Below are 27,596 nucleotides of genomic sequence, written 5' to 3' on the forward strand. Positions count from 1 at the left end.
TGAAACTGGTATTAAAACTACAAACACTTGACAAAAAAATACCTGCCAGAAACTTTTTTCTCCATCCGTTTAATAGATTTAACAAAAATATCTAATATGTAGGAACTTTAGATCAGACAAGTTAGATCAGGCTAAGAACATGGATCACCAGAATGGAGTAGATTTCTCTGTATAAGTTGCAAAATTTTTAAGGAAGACTGACTCAGCTGTTTCCAGTTCAAACATGACATCGATACAAGAAACAACCACTTCTTGTATAATAAAGTGCAAGTCTAAAAAGGGGCTTATCTTAAACTGAATGCATCTGAAATTCAACATTAGCCATGTTGCCACTGAAGACTGACATAACACCAATACAACTGATGCCCTGATGTAGATAAACCTTCACATCTGGCATCATCTATTGAGATCAAAACATCTGTTTGCAGCAAGTCTTGTCACCCAGGTCTGAGAGGACTGGAACGGAACGAGAGGTGGGTCAGTCACTACAATCATGGTCGCGTTGTGCTCGTCTTCTTTTGTCTCTGAGTGTCTCCTGTTACCAGCACTGGGTCAGGTCCCACCTCCCTCGTCTTCCTGCTCCTCCATGTTTTTGCGTGCCATCCTTTCTCTCCTCTCCGCCAGCCGCTGACATCGAGGGCAGTCTTTACCCGCCCGGAAGCAGCTGCGATGGTAACACGCATGGCACTCTGAAAAGAGACAGAAAAAGTCAGTGACGCTTCCGAGCATTTACAACACAAGCGTGCCATCTTCACAGAGGAAGATAACATCTACTAAACCAAACAAGGCTGCGGTGTTCACAAACGTTAACCAGTTAAACCAGTTTGCTGACAACGAGAGGTGATGTTTCAACAACACAGCCAATCAAGAGTCAGACCTGAGGGAGGCAGGGTGAGAACGGGAGTATAAAAGACGCAGAAGTTAAAGGCAGCGAGGCAGAAGGCAGGAGGGAGGCAGGTATGTTAGAAAGCTGATATCCTGGGAAACACCACGCCCTAAACCTGTTCAGACTCATCTCATTCTTCCAAAAGAGGCCACCAGAGAGCTTTAAATCTTTTCTGTGTCTCAGCTAATCTGCTCCGACAAACAGTTATGACTCTACTCTGTCTGAAATTATTTTGTTTCTACGTTTAAATAAATTGTAATCAAAGAGATAAAATGACAATGGCAACTCAAATTCAAAAACTGTTTATTTCACATTCACATGAGAAATGGAGCTTAAATAAAAGCAGGCAGATGTAAAAGCAACTAAAAGGATAAATTACACATTCATTCTGTCACATGACAGTCGAGTGACCTCACACAATGAAACATTGAAGACATCCTTCCTTCAACAAATATCTGAATAAAAACAAAATGGCTTAAAAACAATCACAGATGAAGTAGTGTAACAACAGGCAATATTCCCTCTGAGCTGGAGGAAAGGGCTGTCCACACCAAGATGATAACTATAACAATAACTATATATATGTCCCTGTAAAACTCAAGTGGATGACGTAATCCACAAGACAACTGTAACAACAACAAAAGCACCGAACAATATCACTGGGATCACTTTCAGAGCGAACGGATGAACGATCAAGCCAATCAAAATCCACCTGGATTTAGACCATGTAGCCTACAACTTATAACATAATACTGGGAAGCAAATTCCACATAATAAAACGTGATTTTACTAAAGACATTCTGGAGGGTCTCAGTCTGTTTGGTCCTCACTGAACTGAGGTTCACTCATATGACAGTATGAATAAAATTTGGCTTCAAAAGACGACAACTAGCATAATAAGAGTGGTGAATTCTCCAAGCTCTTCTTGTCTTTGCAGCATTTTGTGAACTCACTCTTTCTGGTTTGCTTTTGTTTCTCCGCGCGAAGTACAGCAATAATCTAACAGGACAGCAACATTTAATTTCGTAAGCTGCAGACACAGCTGGAACTTGGCGCCCAGTTTACAGAACACTATTGTTCATTAGCATGGATGCTCACATCATTATCATTTAAATACTGTTATAATTGTCTTTCCTGCTGTGGACGACCCTGATGAATCCACCTTTAACTACTCAGTAATATCAGCTAAAGCCTGTTTGTTTGGAATAAAAACAGGCTCCTCCACTGGCTCAGGGGGAACATGTGTAACAGACGACTCTAACAATTGTCCTGACTGACACTCATCATGACCAAAGCAAACTGAAATGTAAACATTTGAATGATACACTACTTTGGTATTACTTGCCATCTCTGTGGCCAAGAGAAAAGCAGTAAATAGCTTAAGGACAAAGACAGGAAACTAAACTACTAAACTACTGAAGACAGCTTCAGGACAGCGTTCACACACCAACACCTCTAGAGTCAAAGCCAAAGGCATCCACCACCAAACAGCTGTCAAGTACCTTCCCTCCACCAGTTGTGCAACTGTGCAAACGTCAGAACCAAAGCCAAGAAAAAACAACACCACTGTAGTGCAAGAACTCAGTGCTAAATGAAAAGAGTAGAAGAAGAAGTGTGCAACATGTTTCAAACCACCAGATGGTTGAAAGGTTAGGAAAATATTAAAGAGAAGATATAGAGGTAGGTTTGCACAATTAATCTGATTATCAGAGTTCAGTTTAAAATTCTTCTGACATTTAAACACTCAAAGAAATAGTTTGAGGCTGTAATGATTAGTCAATCATTTTTCATAATTCTTTAACATTTTATAGACAAAACGATCAGTCAATTCATCGTGATGATAACCTGCAGATTAATCGATAATGAAAGTAACTGATGCAGCTCTATTGTCAATTTGGTTGCAATTGTGCAGTCCTACAAGAAAGTATTTGAAATGTAAAGACAATAAATTCTGCTGAAAACAGGTAGAAAAGAGACTTTTCTTGAGGATAACTAGTCTTGAAAACATCAGTTAACAGTTATCAATCAGTCATTAGTATCTGGACAAATACAAGCAACTGTTTAATCCAGCAGATCCATCAGATATTAAACTGTCTATAAATATTTATATTTAGTGTACTGTAACTTGGTCAGTTTGACTCAGGTACCTTTTTGAAATACTGTACAGCTTTACATTACTCCTCTCCATCACCTTTCTCACTACAATTATCTCCATCATCTACCTCTGCACTCTCTCCACCCTCTGTCCTGCCCTCTTTTTCTGTCCCTTCCCTGACCTTCTTGCCTCTCCTGGCTTTGCGAGTTTTACGACCTCTCCAGGTAGTCTTGGTAATGACGGCTGGCACTTCCTCTACAGTTTTCCTCTCTCTTTTCCCATCACTGTCCCCACTTCTCTCCTCCTCCTCTCTCCTGCTCCTCCCTCTAGAGAAAACAGCTGACAGCTGATGAGGTTTTAACAATTTCATCAGTGTAAACTTCTCCACGTTTTCTGCACTAGGATTTTCCGTTTCAGCTGTTTGGCCTTTGTTCGAGATTTCATCATTCTCCTCAGCCTCCCTCCTGGTCTTTCCTTCCTCTATAGTTCCTGTTACTTTATCCAAAGCTCTCTTATCTTCCTCTTTCACTTCTGTTTTTCCCTCATCCTCTACCTCTCTTTTTGAGAGACGCTTTGTGACATTTGCCAACCCTGATACCTTCCAGCGTCCTTTCCTCTCTGGTTCTTCTTCATTTAGACTTTCCATGCTGCTGCATGTTTCACTGTCACTTTTATCTCCTTTAGAGATGTTCTTCTTTAGCCTGTCTATGTGGAGAGCCTTTAAAAAGTTGATTTTTTCCTTTCTTGCACGCGCATCTCCCTTTTCCTTACTCTTTGCCTTGCTCTTTGCTTCCTCTTCTCGTCCTTTATCCCCCTCCCTCTCTGACTCGGTCCCTCCCATCATCTCATGCTCTGCTGTGTCACTCTTTTCCTCTCCACTCTCCACCTCCTGACCCACATCCAGCTCTAAACGCTCCTCCCCTCCCTCCCCCTCCTTCCTGTCTTTGGAGAGGGCCTTTGCCAGCCTACGAGGATTGGAGATCTTCCAGTCTCTCCAGGTAAGTGGAAGGGTGGGGCGGGGGGAGGGGGCTCTCAAACCGCCCAGGCCTGCCACCAGCAGAGAGGGCTCACCTTCGCAGCGCTGGCACTTGTTCAGCTCGAAGGGGAAGATGATGTCTTTTTCGTTGCCGCAGAACTCACACACGAAGCCCTTCGCCTGGCACAGCTGGGTGAGATTGAAGGAAAAGTGACAGAGCAAACAGAAACGTGATTAAGATGGAAATCTTTGGCTACAGGGGTGGGTGATATGACCAAAATCTATATCAAATATCAAAGCACAAAAACTTTTGCACAGTTGCAGGTCCAGAGCTGTGTAGGCAATGAGCATGAGTCGATAATAAAAAGCAAAAAAGACTCTTGGACACTGTCCTCTGCACCTGGCATCAAAGATTTAATAACATTTTTGAGGGTAAATCTTAGATTTAAGGGCAAAAGACAGTGTGTGGGAGTATTTTGCTTTTTAGGAATCTAAAATATAAAACATTTTGTTTTGTTTTCATATATTTGCTTACTATATAATTGTGCAGATGTTATTTCATAGTTTTGATATCTCCAGTATTAATCTGCAATATAAAAAATAATAAAACATTTAATGAGAAGGTTTGTCCAAACTTTTTGACTGGTACTGTATGAAACAGAAACTGTTCCAGAAATTCAATTAAGAACATTTAAATTAACCATACTAAACCATATTTCATTACATTTAATTATTTTCTTCTTATATTTGACACGTCAGTACAAATAAAAACTGCATCACATGAGACAACACTTGAGACTCACAACAGTAAGACAAATTTTCTTCCAGAATGAAACCTTTAAGGTTCAAGATCAGGAAAGATCACATGAGAACAGCTCCTGTGGTAGAAATAGTATTGTTGGTGGCGAGTCTGATAGAGATACTTACGTAAACGGCAGAAAGAAGTAACCACCATAATATTGTCATTATTGCAATATGGTTCCACGCAGCTTGCTACTGTTTACTAAGCCTGTTTTCCAGCATGTTCATGACAGTGAATGTAACACAGGAAAAGAAAACAAAAGGGCAAACTCGTCTACAGGCAAAAATCTGCATATACGCACTAATTTTGTTGTAAAGTTGGTATATGTTTGAAGTGAATGTTTATCTTACCACACAGCCAGCTACGTGCATGGTACCAAGTTTAAGCAGCTCTTTCATGCGGGGAGCCAGATCACCGTTGCGCACAGCAGTGAGGTCATTGAGGGAGAAGAGGTGGAGGTCCTCAGTCAGGTGACCTGGCAGGCTGTCGAACTGGTCCAACACCCTGAGGGACACACACACACACACACACAGACCCATGATGTCATAATTTTGTGAAACACAATTTTGAAATTATTGTGAAACTAGAAAAAAAAACAAAAAAAAAAACAGGCACAATGAGACATCTTACTCTTTAGCGAAGCGACAGGTCTTGAAGAGATTTTTCATGTGAAACAGCTTCACCCTCAAAACCTAAAATATAACCACATGAGGAAGACATCAACTTGTTATTTTCGCATAGACTGACAGAAACACACAGCTACACAGTTTAAAACATGGTGGAAGAAACATAAAGGGCCGGTTCAGTTCCCAATTATAGCATCTGTGCTGTTTAAGTGTTTAACATTCAGTGTTCCTGCCATCTGACTGGGATTTCCAAGCATCAACTGTCTTCTCTTTCTATTTGCTAGCAGGTATAAACTGTCTTAACATATATTTAAAAATAATTATGATTCATTTTATCTTTCCATTACAAGATTTTGATGTTTATTTTACTTTTACTCATCTTATTGTCAAATGTCTTTTACACTTTATATTGCTTTTTTTGTACCTTTCTGTACCTTTTTATCGCCAATATCTTAATTCATTCCTGTCTATTGTGCATTAAAAAAACGTGTCTCCATGTTGTGCCTTAAAACTGTTTAATGCACACCTATGCTTTGACTGTTCAATACTTACTTCGGGTACTCTGTGTGTCAAACAGTCTGAGCAACAACACTGAAGCAATTAGAGGTTAAGTGTCCTTTTCAGTACCACCTCACCGTATGCTGTCAAAGACATAAATGGCTCTATTCATTCTGTTTTTTCCGCCCAGATAATTTGAGTATTTTAAGCAACAAAATTGGTCACAAGTTCAGGGTCACTATTTTACAATTAGGATACTTCATCCTCAGTGAACAACAGTAACATTTTGGTCCACAGTGGCTGAAACTGAGACTTTGAGGTGGGATTCCCACTAGTTTCTGACAAAAAGAAATGCTTCACTCAGACAAAATGGTTAATGTGTAATTTCCCATCCCACTGCTGCCTCTGTGCTCACCCTGACGGCCTCCAGTGCTTTGTTTTTCTTGTACAGGCCGCTGTTGATGTCATTGGGGTTGAACAGCGGGTCTCCGGCAATCTTGCTAAGCAGGTCCCGCGCAAAGTTGCTGACATAGTACTTGCTGAAGTCCCACTTCCTCAGCACTCTGCCAGGAACCACTGCCTGTGCATTCTCATGGCAGCACTGGCAGAAGTAACGGCCGAGGTATTCACAGTAACGCAGTCGCTTGATGTAATCTGTGGTGTGGACGGGGCAGCAGAGACACAAGCAGGGCAGAGGTAAGAATTAAAAAAGGCACTGTGTCAACTGTGAACAAAAAGCAAAAGCATTTCAACATATAAAAGGAAATTCCACAGGAAAACACCAAGTTTTAGGCAGCTGAAGTTGGAAAAAGTCTTATAGTTTCAATTGCGAAAAACAAGAACTGAAACCATAAATGTAAACAAACATCAGTGTTTTGATACCATCTGATTAGTGGAAACATGATCTAACGGCATGTTAAAACTTAAATGCCCTGCAACATTTAAGGACAACATAAAACAAGCATAAGAAAAATATCTTTCCATTATTTTCAGTCATACATTTCTGGGTTTGCTGGTCATACCTGGGTCAATGCGGGTGCCACAACCAGCGCAGCGGTAGTTCTGTTTAGCCACAACTATCTTCCTCCTGTCAGGGGAAAAAACACTTATTTAATAACTTATTTCAAGTGGTTTGTCCTGTGTGTGCTCTTGCTGAATTGTGCACATCAAAAGTGATAAATAAAAGAAATTTCTCTGAGCCTTCTTGGAAGGTTTTTTTCTCTAACCAGTATTTGCCAAGGATGCCAAACCAGAAACCAGAGAGGAAAGACTTTTGGCTCCAGGGTCATATTTTCTGTCTCTACATGGTGATTATGAGAGGTGTTACATAATGACGTGAAGCTTGCAGTTTTGTAATTAATATCAAAAAGGTATTCCCTTCATCATTCAAAATCCTGGAGGCTCACCAAACCCAATTCTCCTGTAATTTTCATTTCATTATCAAATAAAAGGAACAGAAATGGCAGACTGAAACAGCAACAAATGAAGAACAAAAAAGAGAGTGAGAAGGTCAGGTGGGTAAAACCTGACGTAGACTCACTTGGGAGCGGGATGAATGTTGAAGATGATCTGCGGTCGGGGCGGTGCCCACTCCAGGTTGCCTCGGACCCGAATCCTCAGCTTATAGATGTCCGCGTGTTCGCCATCATCGGGTGAGATGGGCAGAGAGTCAGGGATGGGCAGCAGCTGCGAAAGAGCAAAGAAGTTTTGTTGTCCGACTCTTTGTGTGCTACACATTGAAAATCACGTATTTACATAATAGTAATTATTGCATGTTGACTGCCACTTGTGGAGAACTTCCATTCTGCCAAGTGCTGTCAGTAAGATGTTGCACCTTCTGCGGAGCATCGTGTTCTGGGACCAGCCAGTCGAGCTCTGAGGCTGCAGGAAGCTGCATGCCCTCAAACTGCCTGAGTAAACCCATCGCTACTGACTCAGCTGAGTTAGACTGGAGGAAGGATGGAGAGCTGAAAAAAAAAATACAAAGAGGGACAAAATATATTTTAAAATACAACATTTTTTTATACATATGTTTGCTGCAAATCCACACAGTTGACCTAAAATCCCCAGTGAGGATCATATTACTGCTAATATTGGACAATGACTAAGATTTTAGATGAAAGTCCTTGGAATTTTTTTAAACCAATGTGTTATTTTCTGTGAGAAATTCAAGAGAATACTATCATTATTACAGAAAGCTACATTATTAATATTGGCTGTGTTACTTACATGGAGTCTGAGCTGAGAAAGGACCTGCCGCTGGAGCTCACGCTGCGCTTAATATCTGCATCTGGAAGACAAAGTAAAATAAAAAAAAAAAGATTTAGAGAGTAGCAGAGTAAGAGTCTTAGAGACTTTTTATCCACCAGCCATAAGTATGAAAAGATTATTAATACTTTAATAATAAAATTAAAATTTTGCAATATGTAGAATTGTAAATAGGGGTCATATGATGGATGAATTTGAAAAATGTAGCAGCTGGTGGACGGTGTTAATGTCTCACCACAGGTCAGATGTCACTATTCACTACAGCTACGCAGTGTTGAATGTTTTAAGAAGAAATGATTTGAGAGAATAAAATAAGAGACATATAAGAAGGCTCTCTCCTTACAGATACTGAACCACATCACATTTAAGCATTTTAAATGTAGTTTAGCAGATAGCATGCAAGAAAGCCAGAGAGATTCAAAGCCAGAGCACTGTGGCCATTTTTCTTGGAACGTTCCACAAACAACATGTAAACAGAGACAATAAGCAGAACAGGTTTGGTAGAACAGCAGTACGCCTGCATGAAATCTGTAACAAATCAACGTTCTTGTTCATTAAAATGAAACACTGGTTAGACTCAGAGCTCTGCTAGGTTACAGTCAGTCAGTTCTTATTGAGCATTGAAGAGCTGGATTAACAAGTTAGTCAGGTGCAGGCCTCAACAAACGCCCTTTGTTGTTTATGTGCAGAAAAAGTTTCATTTGGAACGATTATTTAAAATTAATAAATTACAGTTACATAAATGCTAATCAGATTGGCCTGAATAGTGTGTGAAGATCATCTCACATAATCTGTCTGATAAATCTCTGGCTTCATTACAGGTTGAGCAATTTGACGACTGCAAGGTGATACTACAGGCACAGGATGATTTTCATCATTGGCACACAGCGAAAAGCACACAAGAGCAGACAGGGCACAGTGATTGACTTTTGGTGATTTTGTGTACAGAGGAACGAGGTGTAATTACAGCACTTGGCACAACTTGACTCACTTGGACCTGTTCTTTTTTTTTTTATTTCCCACTGGCAAAGGTTGTGATATCCATACACAAGAACATTTTTAAGAACAATCAAATGTGGTTATAATAACCACACAGGCAGAAAAGATTATCATGGAAATGTGTTTTTCTTTCAACTACACTTTTAAGACTTTTCATAGGCACAATGATCCTATTTTCTGTATTACTATCAATTTGTACTTTCATCTAATTGGCACTAAAATGCAATCACATATAGTATGATTTCAGCTTTAGTTCAATTCTTTGGATTACAGTTAGGTTTTAGGACTTTTGTTATTTTGGTTAAGGGATGAAATTAAGTATAAATCATTTGGGATCATCAGGCGACACAGATGCATTCAATTTTCATTTAACCGAGCTCCAACAGTTGAATATAAACAGACGACTGTATCATTTAATGCAGAAAAGGAAAACATAACATTTTACAATATTACCTTTGCCAAAATCCCAAGCAATATCTGGCCTTGTACTACGGTAGAGCAGCCTGTGTGCCCTTGATAAAATCATCACTCTGCCGGTGCTGCGTTCTGCCGTCAGCCATCACAAAACAGAACCAACTAGTATTGGTTTGAGTTTAAACTTAAAAAACAGAACAAAACGGTGGAAGGGGGTTTATGTAACAGCACTCATGCCTCGTTCTCACTGCAGTCACATTGGAAATAATGTAAAATGGGGTAGATGGATAGATGAATGAATAAGTGAGTAATAAACGGTTGCTACAGAAAGAATGACATGTTAACTGACTCGTCTCCTACGCCTCCTCCAGCTCTCTAACAGGTACAGGCACATTTGTCCTACTGCACCACCAAAACCCTGAAGCACTGAGCAACAAGCACCAACACAAACAGCCAAGTGCACAATTCATCTGAGAAGGCAGATGGCTCGACTCCAAACCACTTTGCTTAGAAAGACTTTTGTAGGACACTGGAGAGCCAGACTAGAAACATTTTATCTGGATAACACGGCCACTGAAGCGCAGCAACAATCAAGGGGAAAAACCTGTTATTGACAGCTGATTACCTGCCAGGTAAAGAGTAAAACAATTTGCAATTTTGTTTTTAGCCTCAGGATGGTGGATGGATGGTGGATTTCAGAAATATCAGACAAATACAGGACCTCAACACTACTATTGTTCAATGTGGTTATCTAGCCGGGTTGTGTTGTTCCTATTTTCTGTCCATCATGACAATAACTTCTGTCTAAAATTTTATATATTTTCATTTAACAGCAACTTCAAGTCTTCAATGCAAAAATAAATCCATAAATCAACCTAAAAATTACATGTTAGTGGAAAGATATACTGCCTACTTATCAATTTACAAAGGAATCTTTAGCCCTGCCTTTGTGACAACAGTTCGAAAGATACTTTGGCAACCATTTTAGCACTTCTCATTTCCTTTACTCGAGCTGGTAGTGCATGACCTCATATGTACATACGGACTCATGCAGAAGTGACAATCAGTCCATGGATGAAATAAAAAAATACAATATTACTTATTATACCATTAGTTATTACAAGGTGAATATCACTAGTGATTAATGATATGCAAAAAAAATCATCTTGCGATTATTTTGACAGTTTTGGCAATATGCAATAGAATTTTTGTTGTTACACATTCTACCTTTATCAAGAAAATTGAAGCTTCTGAAAATTGGATATTGCACTTGGCCATATTCAATAGTATTCGATAAACATTTGTTGAAAAATACATGAGTGTTTTTAAGCTCCTGAAGTGTCTTTAATTTACTGAGAACTGTGAACACTGAAAGATTCAAATCAATCACTCACAATGATTAAAAAAGATTTGCTATAAACCGTGAATAGCTTGAGTTAAGGTTGAAGTGCCACTCAGTTTAGGAGGAAGGATTAAAATGCAGAAATTCTCAGTTTGGAGTGGAGCCATCAACTTCCTCTAAGAGGAGCACCGCCACAGTAAAAGTCTGTGTGTAGATGTGGAGCCTTGCCCACCCGTCCAGCCTACAGATACCTGAGAAGAGGGAGGCGAGTGACAGGGAGAGGCCGTTCTGAGACACCGCCAGCAGGGACTGGCCTTCACAGCCATCTGAGAGACAGAAACTAACACTCAGCACAACACCGTCACCGCAGGCACACACACTTTATCAACACCCCACACAGCTGTGTGTCAGTGTCACAGTATACTGCACTGGTACAGTACATGTGGAGGTCATGCAGTTATACAGCCCCAAGATACAACAAACTGTTTGTGTGCTCACACCGCAGTGCTGAGAAGAGCAGTCATACACAAACACAGTCAAACATTCAGGACATGCACATATAAAATCCCACAGCCCAAGTTAATAATATCAAACCAATACATGTTCAGACATTTCTATGTTAGTGATTAGTCTCTTGTAGTTACTATTTGTCACACAAAACAGCAACTGACATCCATTTGCTTAATTTAGAAGGAAAATGTTTCAAAATGACTTCCTGGAATAAACCAGAAGCTTTTCCAGAACAAACACATCCTATCAAGTTATCATGACCATAAAAATCCTAGATAAGCTGACTCACATGACTGTAAGGTCTGTGTACTATAAATAATAACACTAATAAAACTTTTTACAGTCACTAACACTGCAGACTACCATACTGTGACTTTTGTGCTCTGTGTTTATGGTCCGTGGTAAAACATGACATGCTTGGTGAGCAACATGAAGCAGTGTGGTGATGAAGTTATGAATTATGACCAGAGCAGAAGCAAATTCATTCACACAGTCAGACAATGAATTCTTCAGAGGCCTCCTGCACATATTTTCATTATCAATTAATCTTTTAGTCTATACAAAATGCTTATCACAATTTCCCAGAGCCCTAGTGGAGTCTTAAAATTACTTCTTTTGTCCTACCAACAGTCCAAAATGCAAAGATTCTTCATTTACTCATATAAATGCCAAAGAAAGGCAGCAAATACTTATATTTGAGAAGCAGGAACCAGAAAATGTTTGACACTTTTGCTAGAAAAATGACTGAAATGATTAATCAATATTGAAAATAGTTGGCACCCACTATCTTTCAATCAGCTTATTGATCAATTAACTAATCATTGCAGCTCTAAAAAAAAAACTTTTCCCATTTTGGCCAGAGTTTAAATTTCTGAATGGTGACAGCAGCTGGAAGACTGTTAATCATATCACTCTTTAACTGTAGCCTGTTCATCATCAAATAAAAAGACGCTAGCTGAACTGATGCCTGGATTGAAGACTCGTACTGATCAGCAATTCTGACACAAAAATACATTGGGAATTTATCAATACTCTTTTATGGTCTTTTATCCCCCTGGTGTTCCCTCATTCCCTCTCTCTACCTCGTAGTTCACACTCCTCCACCTCCTCAGCCGAGCCGGAGTCAGACAGGCCCTGGCAGGAGTCCTGGGAGCTCCTCCTGGAGCCTCCGCTGTCAGTGGAATGGAAAACTGCAGGAGAGGAAGGAGGCGAAAGGGAAAAGAACGAATGAGACAAAATCACTTTAACTGACAGAAAAAGATGGAAAAACTTGGGACTCAAATGTCAAAATGTTCTTATCATCTAATTGAGCTGTCAAACTGTAGTTTAAATGTGCATATATGTGCAGAAACACCACAGATCCCAGATGGAGGGAAAGATATAAACTAATTTATTCATTTTATGGATTATCTTAATTAAAGGACCTTACATTTAATACATTAATAGACATAGTTGGCAGGACAGGTATGCCAAACTGAAATCAAAGTTAGTTGGTTTGTAAATTATAGTTGTAGCTTACTGAGATGCAACACATTCATCATTTTCAATTAATGTCTAGAAACTTAAAGTACAGTCACTTATTTGTAAATAATGAACTAATAATTTCTTATGCATCATGTATCCATACAGGTAACTATATTTCCATTTAACAGCTGCTAGTGTTGCCTTACTGTGCTGGGAGTTTGCACAGGGTGGCAGTCGGCTGCGTCGGATCTGCTGCCTTCGCAGGCGGATCTTCTGTTTGAGCTGCTGAATCTCACAGTCGCTGTCTCCCTCCTCCTCGCCTTCCTCCTCCTGACGTCGCAGGTTGTACTTCATCAGCTCAATGGCAGCAATGAGGGACTCGGAAATGCTGAAATGAGCGTTCTCCTACAGACCAGAGAAATTATGAATCAATCCACGGAGGAGAGTAATTCTACCTTTTCTGTCATGCAATATAATAAGTTGAACAATGTACTTCTGTTCCTTAAAAAGAAGTGTGTTGGTAAAGTACTGCACAATTTGTATGAAAAGCATCTCAAGTTTAAATGGGTCAAGTCCTGACCTTCTCAAGGTCAGCACAGCTGCCAAAGTCCTGCTCTGACAGGTAGCTGATGAGGCTCTGACCCTCTGACGGCTTCCTGAACATCCCATCTGCAACACCGCTGCATTGGGACCCATCTGAAGAGACCAAAACATACACAAACAAAATAACCAAAATAGAAAAAGTACAGATAAACTAATCTGATCTTAAGTCTTTAAAATGTCTCAAAAACATCTCTGAACAAAATAACATGCTCTAAGCTTGCCAGAAGCAAACTTCATGCTATCAGAATTACTTATCATCTAAACCATAAAATCTTGGATACACTGAATCTGATTCACTACTGTGAATAGTGTGGCTGATAAAAAATTCAGCCTTTCTATGACCTTCCTGCTCAGGTCTGACATTTCAGACCATTTACGGAGCAGCTTACACACTCACTACACTCACATTCAGGAACTGAAAACTCATTTTTCTTCAAGAAACATTTCAGCTTTTCTTGTCCAGCTTCCTCCCATATTGAAGTTTCCTGTGACTCACACATTCCTTTAACAACTAACAATTTTTTTTTTCACTATTTGGGGTTTCTACACAGTATTTTCAAGACAACCAACTATAACTTAGGCTGTGAATTTGACAGTTAAACAAACTTACAGCCAACTGTTGTGCAGCATTAATGAAATGAAAACTCGCTACTACAAGCTTTCCCTTCATGCTGCTCAAAAGAGCAGACTCTGCAATTGTGAAAAGCTTCACTTTTTTGCAGACTTTAGAGGAAGCTGCTTGTCCCTCTTTTTAACCGTGATTTGTATTTTCCGTTTTCAAGCCAACGCTCATTGAAACGGTAACCTCCTGACATCTGTTAGCCTCCCACTCACTGCTCCATCAGTGGCACACCTCAAAAAAAGAGCTAACACTCAAGTAGTAAGTGAGTGGCAAGCAAAGCTTGAGCAGAGCTCAAGGCAATCTCCAACTTATTTAATTTCTTCATCTATAAAGTGAACTATTTACTATTTAATCAGAGAATAATTTAACATGAAAGTAAAACGGTTACAATTTCAAGCAGTTGCACGCACTTCATCCAAAATCCAAGCACTTTTCAAACCTCAAAACCACCACATAAAGTTTTTGAAGAATTTCCAGCACCTGTATGAACTCTATTACACTCATTTTTAAGTGCAACAACAGTTACGACATAACTCTAAAATCACATTTTTAAGTATCCAAATAGAAAATGAGAAAACTCACGGGACTCCATGTAGAGGGAACTGGGGGTGCTGGCATCACTGCGCTGAGGTGAGAAAGGGCTGTAGTCTTTCATACAGTCGACCCCTGCTGATTCTAAGAGACACACAGTCCACGTTAAAGGCATCTTATCACCTAAATGCCCTAAAATAAACACTGAATTCTTTAAAATTGATGGAAACATGCATCCTTGATCATACATGACGAGGGTTAAAGGCTGTTTGGATTTTATCATTGTCTTTGTGTCAAACAATCAATAAAATCTATGGAGATGGTTCATTTTATTGCATCTAGAAACAAAAGCATGACTACTGACATTTGTCAGTTTAACGACTTGAATTAGAGATGAAAAGATTCACTTCTATATAAAAGTTTGTAAAAGCATAGGGTTGCAAATTTGGGCCATTTTTCCTAATTGAAAGTTGAAAACGTGAACAATCGATTAATCATTGCTTGTTTTTTTTCTCTCTTTCTTTCCTCCTTAAAAGTTTTTAAGTTAAAAGGCACTGCCACAAAAAAAATGTAATTTTACTTATATGGCATTACACTTAACAGCTGTACTTTACTTACCATACACCCACATCCTGTATATGTAACAAATACAGGAAAACACCTGATTTGCTTAAACTTTGACATTTACACTTTGATTTTTACATTTAGGATTACAAATCCTAAATGGCAATGTCAGCACTCATATTAGCACATCACTAGCCCATTATGCATTAGTTATAACATGATAACGTTTACACATAGTTTATATATAACCTTCATGATGGTTTCAATAAAACACTGATAGGTCATGAAAACTGTGTGCATGAACAAAAAGTAATAACAACAAAAGAAGTGATTCATGGTCTCATTGCATCAATTTGACCTGAGTAACAAACCTAAACTGTTTAAACAACAACATCAAACACCAAAAGACGGATTATGAACTGAAGAAGAGACTTGAAATGAGAAGGGTGGCGAGATTTCATCAGCATGCAGGTGAAAAAGAAAGGAGGGTTTGGGAGGAGTCAAATGATGGAGCACAGTGGAACTGCACTGCCAACCTGCTACCGGATCTTCTATTATTATGGTGATTTTTCGGTGGCCCCCTCCTTCGCAAGATAAGTCAAAAGAGAGAGAAGAGAAAGATAAAGCAGAAGGACAGAAAGTTACCCTTGAGCCAGGAAAGGGAAACGGTGAGCAAAGAGAACAAAGGTATTAATTTAAAACCTTCAAAGAGGAAGTGTGCAGGTTCTGAGAAAGAAGACTAACCACATGTTACAGTGCTACAAATAAACACAGAATATGTAGATGCAGCCCCATCTAAACCTCGCTTTCATTTCATGCAAACATTGTGCAAAAAAAGGGAACTGTTGATCACAGATGTTTCCATCACCTGCAAGAAGCTGAAGCAGACCGAAAAACATGCCACCAAAGTTCTACTGACTCAGATTGCAACTAATGATTATTTTTACTGACAATTAATATGCCAATAATTTTTTTGATTGATAGATTAAATTTTTTAGTCTATAAAACGTTATGCTCATCACAATATCCCAGAGCCCAAAGCAACATCAAATTCAAATTGCTTCTTTTGTCCAACCAACAGCCCAAAACCCAAACACTCTTCATTTACTGTCATAAATGACAAAGAAAAAAGTGAAGAATAAATACAGCTGCGTGACAGACACACTTGTTTCTTAATTTTTCAATGAGTTCTACCTTTATCATTCATCATAGGGCAATACGACTTCTTAATAATATCTTATATTGATATTCTTAGGCTATTCCAGAATATGCAATATGTATCTCGATAAACTCATTTTCTGTTAGTGCTGGACAATATGGACAAAATGAAATACCTTGATATCAATATTGTGGGACTGATTATTGGTGGCTTCACAAAATGCTATCAGATTTTTGATATATAACCATCACTAATGTGGATATAATGACGATGTGAGTAAAGCCAAATAACAGAACAGGGAGAACAATCAGTCAGCCGTTGTCATATCAATTACCTCTTGACTTTACTTACCGTTCCTGAGTTTCTGATTGATCCCCGTGTCAGAAAACGAGCGCGTGTGTCCTCGGGACCCGCGGCCCGCCACCCTCTGACCCTCTGAGAAGGATGAGCGTCTGGGTGGGGGCGGAGCTATGGAACCCCGCTGCTGGGACTGATCCGGGGTCTCGCTCTGCTCGCTGCTTTGGGTGGAGCTTCGGGAGCCGCGGCGACTGCGTTGCCCCAGGTTACCAATAGCCAGGTACTCCGGACCATCGTCGTAGTCGCCCTCACCAGAGTCTCCAGCCTCGGGCTGGAGGGAGGTGGGCGAGGGGGACTCTGTGAGGGAGATGCATGGGACCGAGGCGGGACCAGGAGGGGGCGTCATACCACGCTCGCTCTCCCCCGGCCTGGACACACACACCCAGGGAGCTCCCAGGCTGCTGGATGGAGAGGTAGTGTCTGCAATAGGAAAGGTAGATAAGAAAAAAAAAGAAAGAAAAATGAAACTCACAGGCCTGATTCTCTGTCACTCTTCTTTCACTTTCTAAAGACTTACTAATGTGAAACGGACAAGAGTTACTTCCCAGATTGTTTTCAATCAAAAAAAGGATGAAGTAAAATATGTATAGAAAAGCAGTTATCCACTTTAGTGAGCACAGCCAGTTCAGGACATTGAGTTTGTGAGGCTGTATCCACACATTCTTCAATAACCAACCTTGTCTACAAACAATCAGGCCTCTGTATGGTTAAGTCAGTTGGTCTATTCACATACAAACTGTAGTGCATTCATAGTGACATCCCCCAGCCCCACCACCTTTAGCCCTGTATGCGCTGATTACAGAATAGTGAACATTTTATCTTCATTTGATTCACTCAGCGCATGACCACAAAATCCTCAACTTACACAGAGACAAGTATTGAGAGTTTCTGTAGGCTTTAACAAGTTAAATTTGGACTTTTTGAGGCCATTGTGGATGTAATTTAAGACCTACTTCACATTGATGCTAGCAAAAAAGTACATGCAATGTTTGCATTGTTTTATTATTTACTGTTATTGGTTCCATGTTGTTTCCTTTCTGTTAAAAAAACACTATGAAAGAAGCACATGCACATCCCCAAGGCCTAATGGGTTGGGTGCTGGATCACAAAATATCAAAAGCAAAAAAAGAGAAAAGATAGGAGCAGCACATCAAATCAGCTCCCATTTACGTTTGCGGCTCCTGCGTTTCCTTTTTGTTAAATAAAAACACTTCTAAAAGCACAACTGAAGGTAAATCCAACTTTCTAAAAGTAACATTAACTGCATAATTAATATTTTAAGACCTGTCTAAATCATTTTTGAGAAATTTTCAGACATTTCTAAGCCTAAAGTTCAGAATATTAGATTTTAGACTTTGCAAAAACCTAGATACATGAAGTCTGAGCCACCACCAAACTGCTCCCTGGACTCTGAAGACATTTTGTGGAATGACTTTGCTAAATTTCTGTTCCTAAAACAAACCCAAATGTGGCAAAACACCATAACAACAACATGTTTAAAGCATTCAGCAGAATCAGAGGAAACTAAACATTAAAAGCATAATAATGTGAACAAATCCACAAAACCCATTTAAAAACTACACTTGTAACCCTCTCCCCTTCCTCACTTGTGCTGCTGCTGTTTTGGGATCCGACTCCCATAGTGTTCCCAGAGTTGTGGCTGGTGGCGACTGCTTCTCGGAGGGAGCAGTTGGAGGTCGTGAGTCTGCGATTTAGAGATTCTCCTCTGAGAGCCGAGTCAGCGCTCCTCCAAGGCCCTCCAGCACCTGGCAACACACACAGGCTCTGGCTCTTCAACAGGCCCAGACACGGAGGGCCCTTCAGAGGGGACAGCTGGTGGGGGACAAGGGAAAGATTTTTAAAAAATAATAATAATAATTGAGGCTACATTAGAAACGTTTTCCCTAAAAATTTCCTTTTTTTCCCCTCGTCTTTTATGTTGGAAGATAAGACTGTGAGGTAAAAAAAAATAAAAAAAAGGACAAACAGAGTTTTTTTTAGACTAAAAATCTGTTTTTACCATAACTGCAGTTATAAAACATAATGCATGAAAACAGTGCTAAAAGATGATGTCAAAAACAGAAAGAAGTTATAATAACACTTTTACACAAACAAAATAAATGAAAGACCTACCCCGACAGTGTCTACTTGGGCCAGCAGTTTGGGATTATTCTGCTCCACGGCTTCCAAACACTGGAACATGGCGGTCACATGGGGCTCGCTCAGCAGAAAGGCATCATCTGAAAGGCAGATAGAGACAAGGAGAGGCAAACAAAGAGCAGTAAGAGCATAAGATAATGAGAGAAATCATTAATGAGTGTTACATGAGTGAAAACACAAAGAATACTGAAAGAGAAAATACAAAATCATACAGAGGGAATTAGGGCAGAAATAACAAGTTCAGCTGCTTCTTAAGTTTACCATTCACACCATATCTTCAAGAATAAATTGGACTATTTGTGTGAATAAACTCACCATTATAGTATTTACGTGTGTGTCCCAGATGCCGGAGCAGAGGTCGGAGCTGAGCTGACAGCATGTGAACCTGTAAGCTGTGGAGCAGCCAGCGCTCAGCCTTGTAGCTTTCACCAGCACTCTTCATCCCGCTGCTCAGTACCGGCTCCAGGTGACTGAACTAAGAACGGACAGAGTGAGAAAGAAATGTCAAACAGAAGCACACTGTGAGGGGAGAGGAAGATGGGAAAGAAGTTGGCAGGGATGCAAACAATGGACTGACAAATGCTATTTATCTAAATGTAAAGAATGACAAATTTTAATTGCTTTTTACAACACAGAACATAATTCGTTTGTTAATTAAACAACATGGTGCCAAGAATCTTGGCATTCCATTTATTCCAAACATACAGTTGTTTGTGTGCAGACCAGTTAAGTACCAGATGGTATGATGGTAGAGAGACAGCTCTGATGCAGACAATAGGCTGACAGTCTAAACAGAGTGAGCAATGAGTGGAATGACGAGGGATAAAAAAAACATATCAGCACACATTTCTATAGGAGACGGCAGGCAAGACATCAACAACCAATCATCACATGATGAATACATCATGGCTGAGCGTGCAGTAATCCCTGCTAGACGAAATAGAGCTCATAATCAAGATAATTAGATTCCAGTGACTCCAAATCCTTTGTTGTTGCAGTGTTGTGTTAACATTTGAGAGAGGAGACTGAAGCTAAAGGGCAACTGTTCTCAACAGCACACCACAACACAAAACTATTGCACATTATAACTTCATAAAAGCCATGTTTCCAGAACTTTTAGTCCAAACTACTTTTCAAGGAACTAAAAGGTTGTGTTGTGTTGTTGTCTGCATATCCATTGCAGTCTATGTAAGACACATGAAGATTAGACCAATTAGTCCACCGCCGTATGACAAAGGAATAGCTGTTTTATCATTTTTGTGCATGTCTATATAACAATGAAAAGGCTATGTAATGCAATGGAAAGACTTCATTATTTGGAAACAAAGAAAACAAACTGGTTTGTGGCTGCAGAATTTTAAAAATGATTGCTGAAATAAAATGCTGCAAGTACTAGACCAATTAGAAATGTTCAGTCCTGCAAGCCCCAACCAAAAAGCTCCCCCACCTTTGGACAGTACCACCCCCAGTTCAGGGACTTTTGTAGCGGGAAAAATAACGTCCCAGGAATTCACCTAGTCCCTACCGTGTAAATGCACTGACTTTCTAGAACAGTTTCTGGGAAAGTTCCTGCAGTGGAAATGCGACTAAAAGAAGGAACTATTATTTCTTCTTTGGACAAGATTCAAACCACCTATTTTCACTGTCCAACAGGCTTGATCCTTCACAATTTATCAGATAAATAAGGGCTAGTTTTCTGCCAGAGTGACTGGTGAAGCAAACAAACAAATCTGCCATTGCCAAAATATAAAACTGATCAGTATAAAGATAATACGTTACTAACTTTGCAGCCTGGCTATCAGGCTTTCACAAGTAATTCAGCAGTTCACTGTCTCCCAGAAGTTAGGAAATCAGAGTGAATCATGCTTGCTGTAATAACAGTGTTTGGGCATACACGATTACATAACTTTCTCAGTGCCCACATCGTCTGAGTTTATTTTCCAATACTTAGATGGACACTACAATTATAAACTGAAAGTGTCTGCTCCATTAAGCAGGGGCACATAGTCGTAGCACAGAATAGCAGGAGTCAGATTTCAAATGCAAAGCTGTAGGCTTATCACAGGCTACTTGCATATGGTTGTACAGACTGAATTCTGCTGATAGGGCGATTGTACAGAGCCCCAGTAGCGCTAAACCATTGTTAAGTGTGCACAGACATAAAAGTGAGTATTCTGTCATTTCAGTACGTTACCAAGAAGGCATTAGTCGATGCTAATTTGTCAAAACTAAGGCTAACTTGGATAAAACAGCTCACCACAACAAAGATCTAACATTACATCTGGAGTGTACTTAACATTACTGTTACTTTACAACATGTCTGAGAACGTCGGCAACAGTTGTTGGGATCAGTGCCCGGGACGTCTGATACACCTAGAACTCGAAACTTAATGACTTAACCTTCCAAGAATAAGTTTTGTTCAAAGAGAAGGAAAGAGTTAAAAAGCTATGTTAAAGATCAGAGTAAGCACTCTAAGGTTATAGTTGAGAGTCATCACACGTAATCTTTTCTTATAAAATGTTCGGTGTAAGTGTTATCACGAGTTTATTAACTGGTGGAAATATTTCTCCACCGTGTCATCCTGACAGTGAACAAAACGTAGTGCAGAGGCACATGTGTTGATACACACGTCATTTACTGTGAGTTAACATGAATTACAGAACTGAAACAAACCAAACCCCTCTTACAATAAATATGAAACCTGAAAGGTTCTCAAAAATTCCAGCTTTGAAACAAACCAAGCAACAACATGACTCATGATTAGGAGATAAACAAAACTTCTATGAAAAAAGGATAGAAGCCTGTGTGGTAACAATTTTAAAAAGGAATTAACAGCTCATTAAAAGCAGCTTTGCAAGTTTTGTCAATGAATTTTTTGTCCTTTATATTCAAGAATGACAGTAGTGATCCAAAAATACTGATCACATAGCAGGAATCACATTTGCTCATGCTCACACTCTCCTCCTCAAGATTAATGTGTTATCAGAAAAGCCCCAATCACTGGTACAGATTTTTTATAATGTTGTAAACTGTACTGCAGAGCAGATTCACAGTCTGAAGTCCATGGCTCAAGGTAAGTCCATGTAAATGAGAAAAAAAACATAGCCTTGAGCAGGGTAGCACTGTTTAAAGACATGCACATAAATTTGCCTCCCTTGGCAAATTTAAGAGATTTGTGTGTTGCCTAAACATAAAAATATTTACATACTAGGCTGCACATGGCTGGCAGTGACCATACCTGTTCAACATGCGAGGCAAGGTGGGGGCTGATGTAGCGAACACACCACACAAACGGCCAGTAGTCTCTCTGCTTGTAGTACACCTGCAACACAAAACCAGTTGTTTGTTAGCTCGACCCAGTTACAGAGAATACTGCAAATAACACAATAAGCCAATATGAAGAGGGAGTGCAGCCATAATAAATAATTCTCCTGTATTTTAGGAGGTTAACTGGTGATAATAAATGTCTAATAATGTAAAAAACCTGCCAAAATGTGAAATAAATTACCCTCTACTTTGTTAAAGCACATGTTATATAGGGATGAAACAACCTGAAATTACCTTGAACTTCTCACCAAAGCAAATTGGGATGTTGCAGGTGTAACACACGTAATCTGGAAATACTGAGCCAACCAATATTGTAGTTTTTTTTTGTCTGATTGTGTGGTATTGTGGGGTTATGGGACACATCTTGAATCAATGCCTCCTCCATATTTAAACACGTTGTTTCTAATGACCAACCATGCAGTGTTTCAGGTCAAAGCTTAACAAATTCTAACTTTGGCCTGCAGATCTGCCAGAGCTGACCAGAGGTCGCACAGAAAGTGGACAGTAATCTGTTTACAAATTGGGCAAAAAACAAATAAATAGAAAAGGGGGAGTGGTCAGTTAGATCTCCTGAGTTCTGACCTGCTCATTCTTTAGACCGTGGCTCAGGATGTTGTTCATGTCCTTGTGGAGGCGCTGCAGGCCGCCATAACGTGACCACACGTTGGGGTTGTTGGTGGACACCAAACCCTCAACTGTGGTCTTCAGGCTGGACAGCAGCTTCCAGTGCTCCCTCCTGTCAGGAAAACAGGGCAGCAGCAGGCAGGAGTGAGACAGCAAGGAGGAGGGAGGAAGTTTAGGAATGAGGAAGGAGGTGAAAAAAGTGCTGGTGTTAGCAGTGTTGTGGCTTAAATCATTGCTCACATGAACAAATATACTATTCCCGAAATTAAAAATCGAGTCTTCAGCATTTTAGTTGCAATAACTTACAAAGATTTACTCTGAGCTCATTGACTGACTGAGAGTGCTGACCGTCAACAAATAGATGACACTGTCCCACTCCCTCCCTAGAAACAAAAAGTCTTAAGTGCCTGTTAGCAAAGCGCAAGGAAAACTTTTTGACATTTATAAATAACCATTTCAGATTAAGCTTTAATTCATATTGAAGACAATTATATATATTTATCTTTTAACTTTATTTAAAACTATTTTTTTGATAGCCTATTTGTACTGTTTTGTTTTCTATGTTCTCCTACTGTGGTTTTTTAATACCATGCCATGTTGTTTGTGATTTTATTGTTCCAAAAAGCTATTTCCTCTAAGAAAGAAAATGTTGATATCCTGTATTACATGTCACAAATAATGGTTGGTATGGAGCATTGTTTCCTGTAACTACAAGTTAGAAGTCCTGTGCTTGGTGAGTTTAACATTATCTTTAGGACACAGCTATGGAAAACTGTTGTACCAAACATGTTGGATACAAAACTATATCAGGTCACATTCCCTGAGAGCCATAATGCTCTGGCACATATCAATGACATCCTCTTTTTCCCCTCAGTCAGCAGTGAAATTGAATTCTATAGAAAAAAAAAGGCCACATAACTGCAGCAACAGGACAAAACATCTGCTGTGAGACTGCACCAACACCTAAGGGTGTACTCTTAAAGTACAGGATAACTTAACTGTCATCTGCTACTTATACAGTATACTGTACTGCACTTCAGTGTGTGGTGTGTGCTTGAATGCATTATAAAATATAAGAATCATTGTATCAAAATATATCCATTAAAATTCACAACAATCACACAAGAAGGCCCACCGAGTTGTTAATTACTTTATTTTCTTTCTCTAAAACACCGCAGTCATCATTTCAGACAGTGGGCCCTGAGAGAAGTGAATTCAGAGAATGTAAAATTGAAAAGTAAAGGTTATGAGAGCTATGAATAGCACATTTATGAACACAACAAGTCTCTTTTCCCATATAAAGCAGCAGTGCTGAGCGGCAGCATCACGAGTTCAGCTACGAAGGTCACTAATCAAATCACTTCATGTAGCATGGAAAGAGGGGGACTGGATGTTAGAGAACATTGTCCACATACTGCGGAGCATAATCTACAGGAGAGATGTGTGACATGTGTTAAGTGCGTGTAAGTATGTGTGGAACATAATGGCGTGACATTCTGCAAGGCTCAGAGGGGTTGCTGAGGTTATGGATTAATTAATTTCCTCAATTTGGTTTGCTTTTGAGCGTGCACTCTGCTAGAAAAGCCTCAAAGTAGATTTGTTTATATAATCTCACCTTTAAATCTTAAACAAACACAAAGAATATCAAAGTTAATACGGTGTACAGCGCTCATCCATCTGTGGTAAAAGGCTGAGTGCAGCTTTTTTTCACCATCCATGTACATATAATGCCTTAACAGGCAGAAATTTTATGTGAGCATAGTGTATTTTAGACTCTTCGCACTGAAAGGTCATTTTAGCATCAACACATTAGTTAAAAAAAAATGGAAACTTGTATACTATTTCCTCTTAACCTTAATCCTACCAACTGGGAGACCCACAAACCTCTGAGGTCTAATTTTTGTCACAATTTTTTGCTTTATCAAAAAATATTGCCCTTAGCCATATTATGATTTTGATGATATTTCAAATAATTGTGCAGCTTTACATGTAGTCTAATTGATGCTTTACTGATGCCTTATTTTTCATCACTGTTTCGGTGTGTTGGGGATATTTCAGCAACCCAAGACATTGACGTTTGATTTCCTGATGCGTGTAAGAACAGCTCGACCAAATCTTACTGACTTAAACTATAAACAAACTCCTCCATGTATTGTGCTATCAATAAAAGCTAATATTGTACCAATGTTTGATGTCTACTGGAAGCTTATGTCGAGAAATAAGAACACTTTGATTTAATTAAATAAAATGCAGTATGTTAAATAATTCAACCCCAATTATGACCAGTAAATTCTCTTCAATGGTATATGAATATCCTGCATACCACCAACAGCACCTCGTAGATGTAAACTCGATTTGACAGCTAGCATTAGCCGTTAGCACAACCTAGCTAGAGGATAGCTAACAGCTAGCGTTCGCACTATTTACGCTCTCTAGTAAATGCTCTCAAATACAAATAAATGACTTGATTTAATGCAACCAGCCAATCAGTAATTAGTAATTCAGTTTACATTTCATATTAGACATGTTTCTCGCATATAGCATAATGTTCTTTGCTTAAAGTTATCCAACCTTGGCATGTCAAGTTAGCCTAGCCTAGCTTTTCCGTCAGTAATCCACCACTATTCGAGCTCCATAACACTGGTTACAACGGCTTAGTTTAAGCGAGTCGCCGCTCCAAAAACCATTACTGGTCATCTATGTTTAACGAGAGGCTAAGTTCTCAATGATATGATGTGTATATCACCACAGTCACTCGTAGCACAATCAGCCGGGGGTACCAGCCCAGCCCAGGGTGTCACTCACCTGCGCTCCTCCGCCTCTCCCTCCGCCGACACCTCCATGTCATCCGGGCGGAATCGAGGACCGTACAAAGCTGCCAGCTTCCCGGATAATTACCTCTGCCTTATTTAGAACAACGGGATTTTACCCCAACTGTAGGGCAGCCTGAGATAATCACAAGCGCTTCCAGTCTTCCGCCATCTCTGCCCTGTCTGTCTGAGCTGCGAACCAAAACAGTGGAGACGGAGGAGGCCGCATGCAGCAAGTCAGCAAGTGGGCGGCGGTGTTGTCCTTCTTCTCTGAGGTGTTAACAGCAGCTGCTGTCCTCGGCGCTGCATTACTGCCACCTGCTGGAATTACTTAACTACTGCACTTACACCATACTCCATGCTCTTATAGTTCGTCCTAAGATTTTCATTTCTTCCACCCTGGTGGGGGGGCAGATCTAGAGAAATATTCATGGGGTGGCAAGAAGGAGGCATTAAGACTAAAAATATATGCCAGTTTAGTTGCAAACAATCACATGTGCTTGGAAAAAGCCCCCAAATGACTAATAAGGTTTAGAACAGAAATATCTAAAGATGGTAGTAGAAATTAATAGATTTGGACAGTACATTTATCCTAAAAAATATGGTCAGAAAAGATAATTAAATTATATGGGTTAGAGAATCATTTATTACTGCATTCATTTGCACACTGACTTCAGTCTTGGAAATTTCCATTCAGCCACAACTTTGAACAAGAACTCTGATATTTCCTGCAAGTGTTCTACAGTTTCTGGTAGGCGTACCTGACAATTATTCACAAAGACTGGTTGGATGCTACTAACACAGATTACTGTGTTCTGTTCTTAATCTAGTCATCATTTCCCCCTCTTTCATCCCCCTTTCTAACACTAAAGAGATAATTCACTCAAAAATGAAAATGCAGTCATTATCTACTCACTTTCATGGCGACTGAAGGTCAGGTTTAGTTTTTAAGTCCGCAAAACACTGCTGGAGGTTAACGGGATAACAGTGTTGCAGAATCTCCCAAACAATGGAAGTGAATGGTGACCAGTTAAAAAAAAAACAACAACAACAAAAAATAAAAAATAAAATGCTTCCACACTGCACATCTGATGTTATCTAAGTCTTCTAAAACCCCAACATGCGGTTCATTTGTGTACACACACCATCACACCACACACACCCAGTTCAGACTGTGTACATACTCACATGAATGAGGCTCCAAGTTAAGGATCCACAGTGAATATTGTGGTGAGGAACTGAAAATATGTAGGACATTAAATAAGTTTAAACAACAAAATCAACATGAAAATGGATGATTAGATAGAAACACTGGCATGGAAGGACAGGGTACAAGAACCACAGGTGGACATAAAGGGAAGGGCAAGAAAGGTGACTGCCACGCTCTCTGGCACACTTCTAGAGAACAAAACATGATAAAGTGACCTCTGAAGTGATCTGATTTGAGCTATTCTATATTTCAGGGAATATCAGCTCCACAAGTCTACAAGGCATCTCATCACATTTACATTTTACGCAGATCTACAATATTAAAGTCTCTCTAAATTATTCAGTTTCAGATTAGTATTTTCTCAAATCGGCTTTATTGGGAAGAACATTATTTTTGCGTTTTCAACTGAAAACCTTTTTCTTCCACCACATTCCAAGTTTGTTCTTCCTTGTTGCAGTCATTTCACTACGTTACCCAAATCTTTTCCACAGAACCCTGTCATCTGCAAATAACCATCTTCCCATATCTGAAGATACATTTTCAAAATGTAATTTATTATAATTGAGAATAGTATAAGACATATCACACTCACCAGGTGTCAAGGCAGGTGTCCCATTTTCTACCTCGTACTTACTGGAAAATTCAAATCCTTATTTTACCAAGATATTTCTCTTATTCAAAAAGTCTCAAATTAAATTGAAGTTTAAACTTTTTTTTCCCTCCAATTTATATTAATTGAGTGCAACTT

General features: G+C 39.5%; 1 protein-coding gene across 3 annotated transcripts; it reads right to left on the reverse strand.

The window, feature by feature from the left end:
* Window positions 1-441: 441 nt before the first annotated feature.
* rubcn (rubicon autophagy regulator) lies at window positions 442-25,888 on the reverse strand. Of its 3 annotated transcripts, XM_084723276.1 has the most exons (22): window positions 25,634-25,888; window positions 22,787-22,940; window positions 22,116-22,199; window positions 19,192-19,351; window positions 18,850-18,956; window positions 18,324-18,549; window positions 16,711-17,136; window positions 15,737-15,784; window positions 14,688-14,780; window positions 13,461-13,576; window positions 13,087-13,285; window positions 12,499-12,606; window positions 11,158-11,232; window positions 8,113-8,173; window positions 7,718-7,850; window positions 7,424-7,569; window positions 6,906-6,970; window positions 6,299-6,537; window positions 5,390-5,451; window positions 5,110-5,263; window positions 4,053-4,146; window positions 442-689 (listed from the first exon to the last, which is right to left on the reverse strand). In XM_084723276.1, the coding sequence occupies exons 1-22, from the start codon at window positions 25,669-25,671 to the stop codon at window positions 553-555; spliced, it is 2,925 nt and encodes a 974-aa protein (XP_084579402.1). In that variant the 5' UTR covers window positions 25,672-25,888; the 3' UTR covers window positions 442-552. The 3 variants fall into 3 exon arrangements, with proteins under 3 accessions (XP_084579402.1, XP_084579400.1, XP_084579401.1); XM_084723274.1 differs by lacking the exon at window positions 15,737-15,784; XM_084723275.1 differs by lacking the exons at window positions 11,158-11,232; window positions 15,737-15,784.
* Between the last annotated feature and the right edge of the window lie 1,708 nt (window positions 25,889-27,596).

Source organism: Lutjanus erythropterus, chromosome 7 (genome assembly GCF_056507025.1).
Source record: "Lutjanus erythropterus isolate fLutEry1 chromosome 7, fLutEry1.hap2, whole genome shotgun sequence".
NCBI classification, from domain to species: Eukaryota; Metazoa; Chordata; class Actinopteri; order Lutjaniformes; family Lutjanidae; genus Lutjanus; species Lutjanus erythropterus.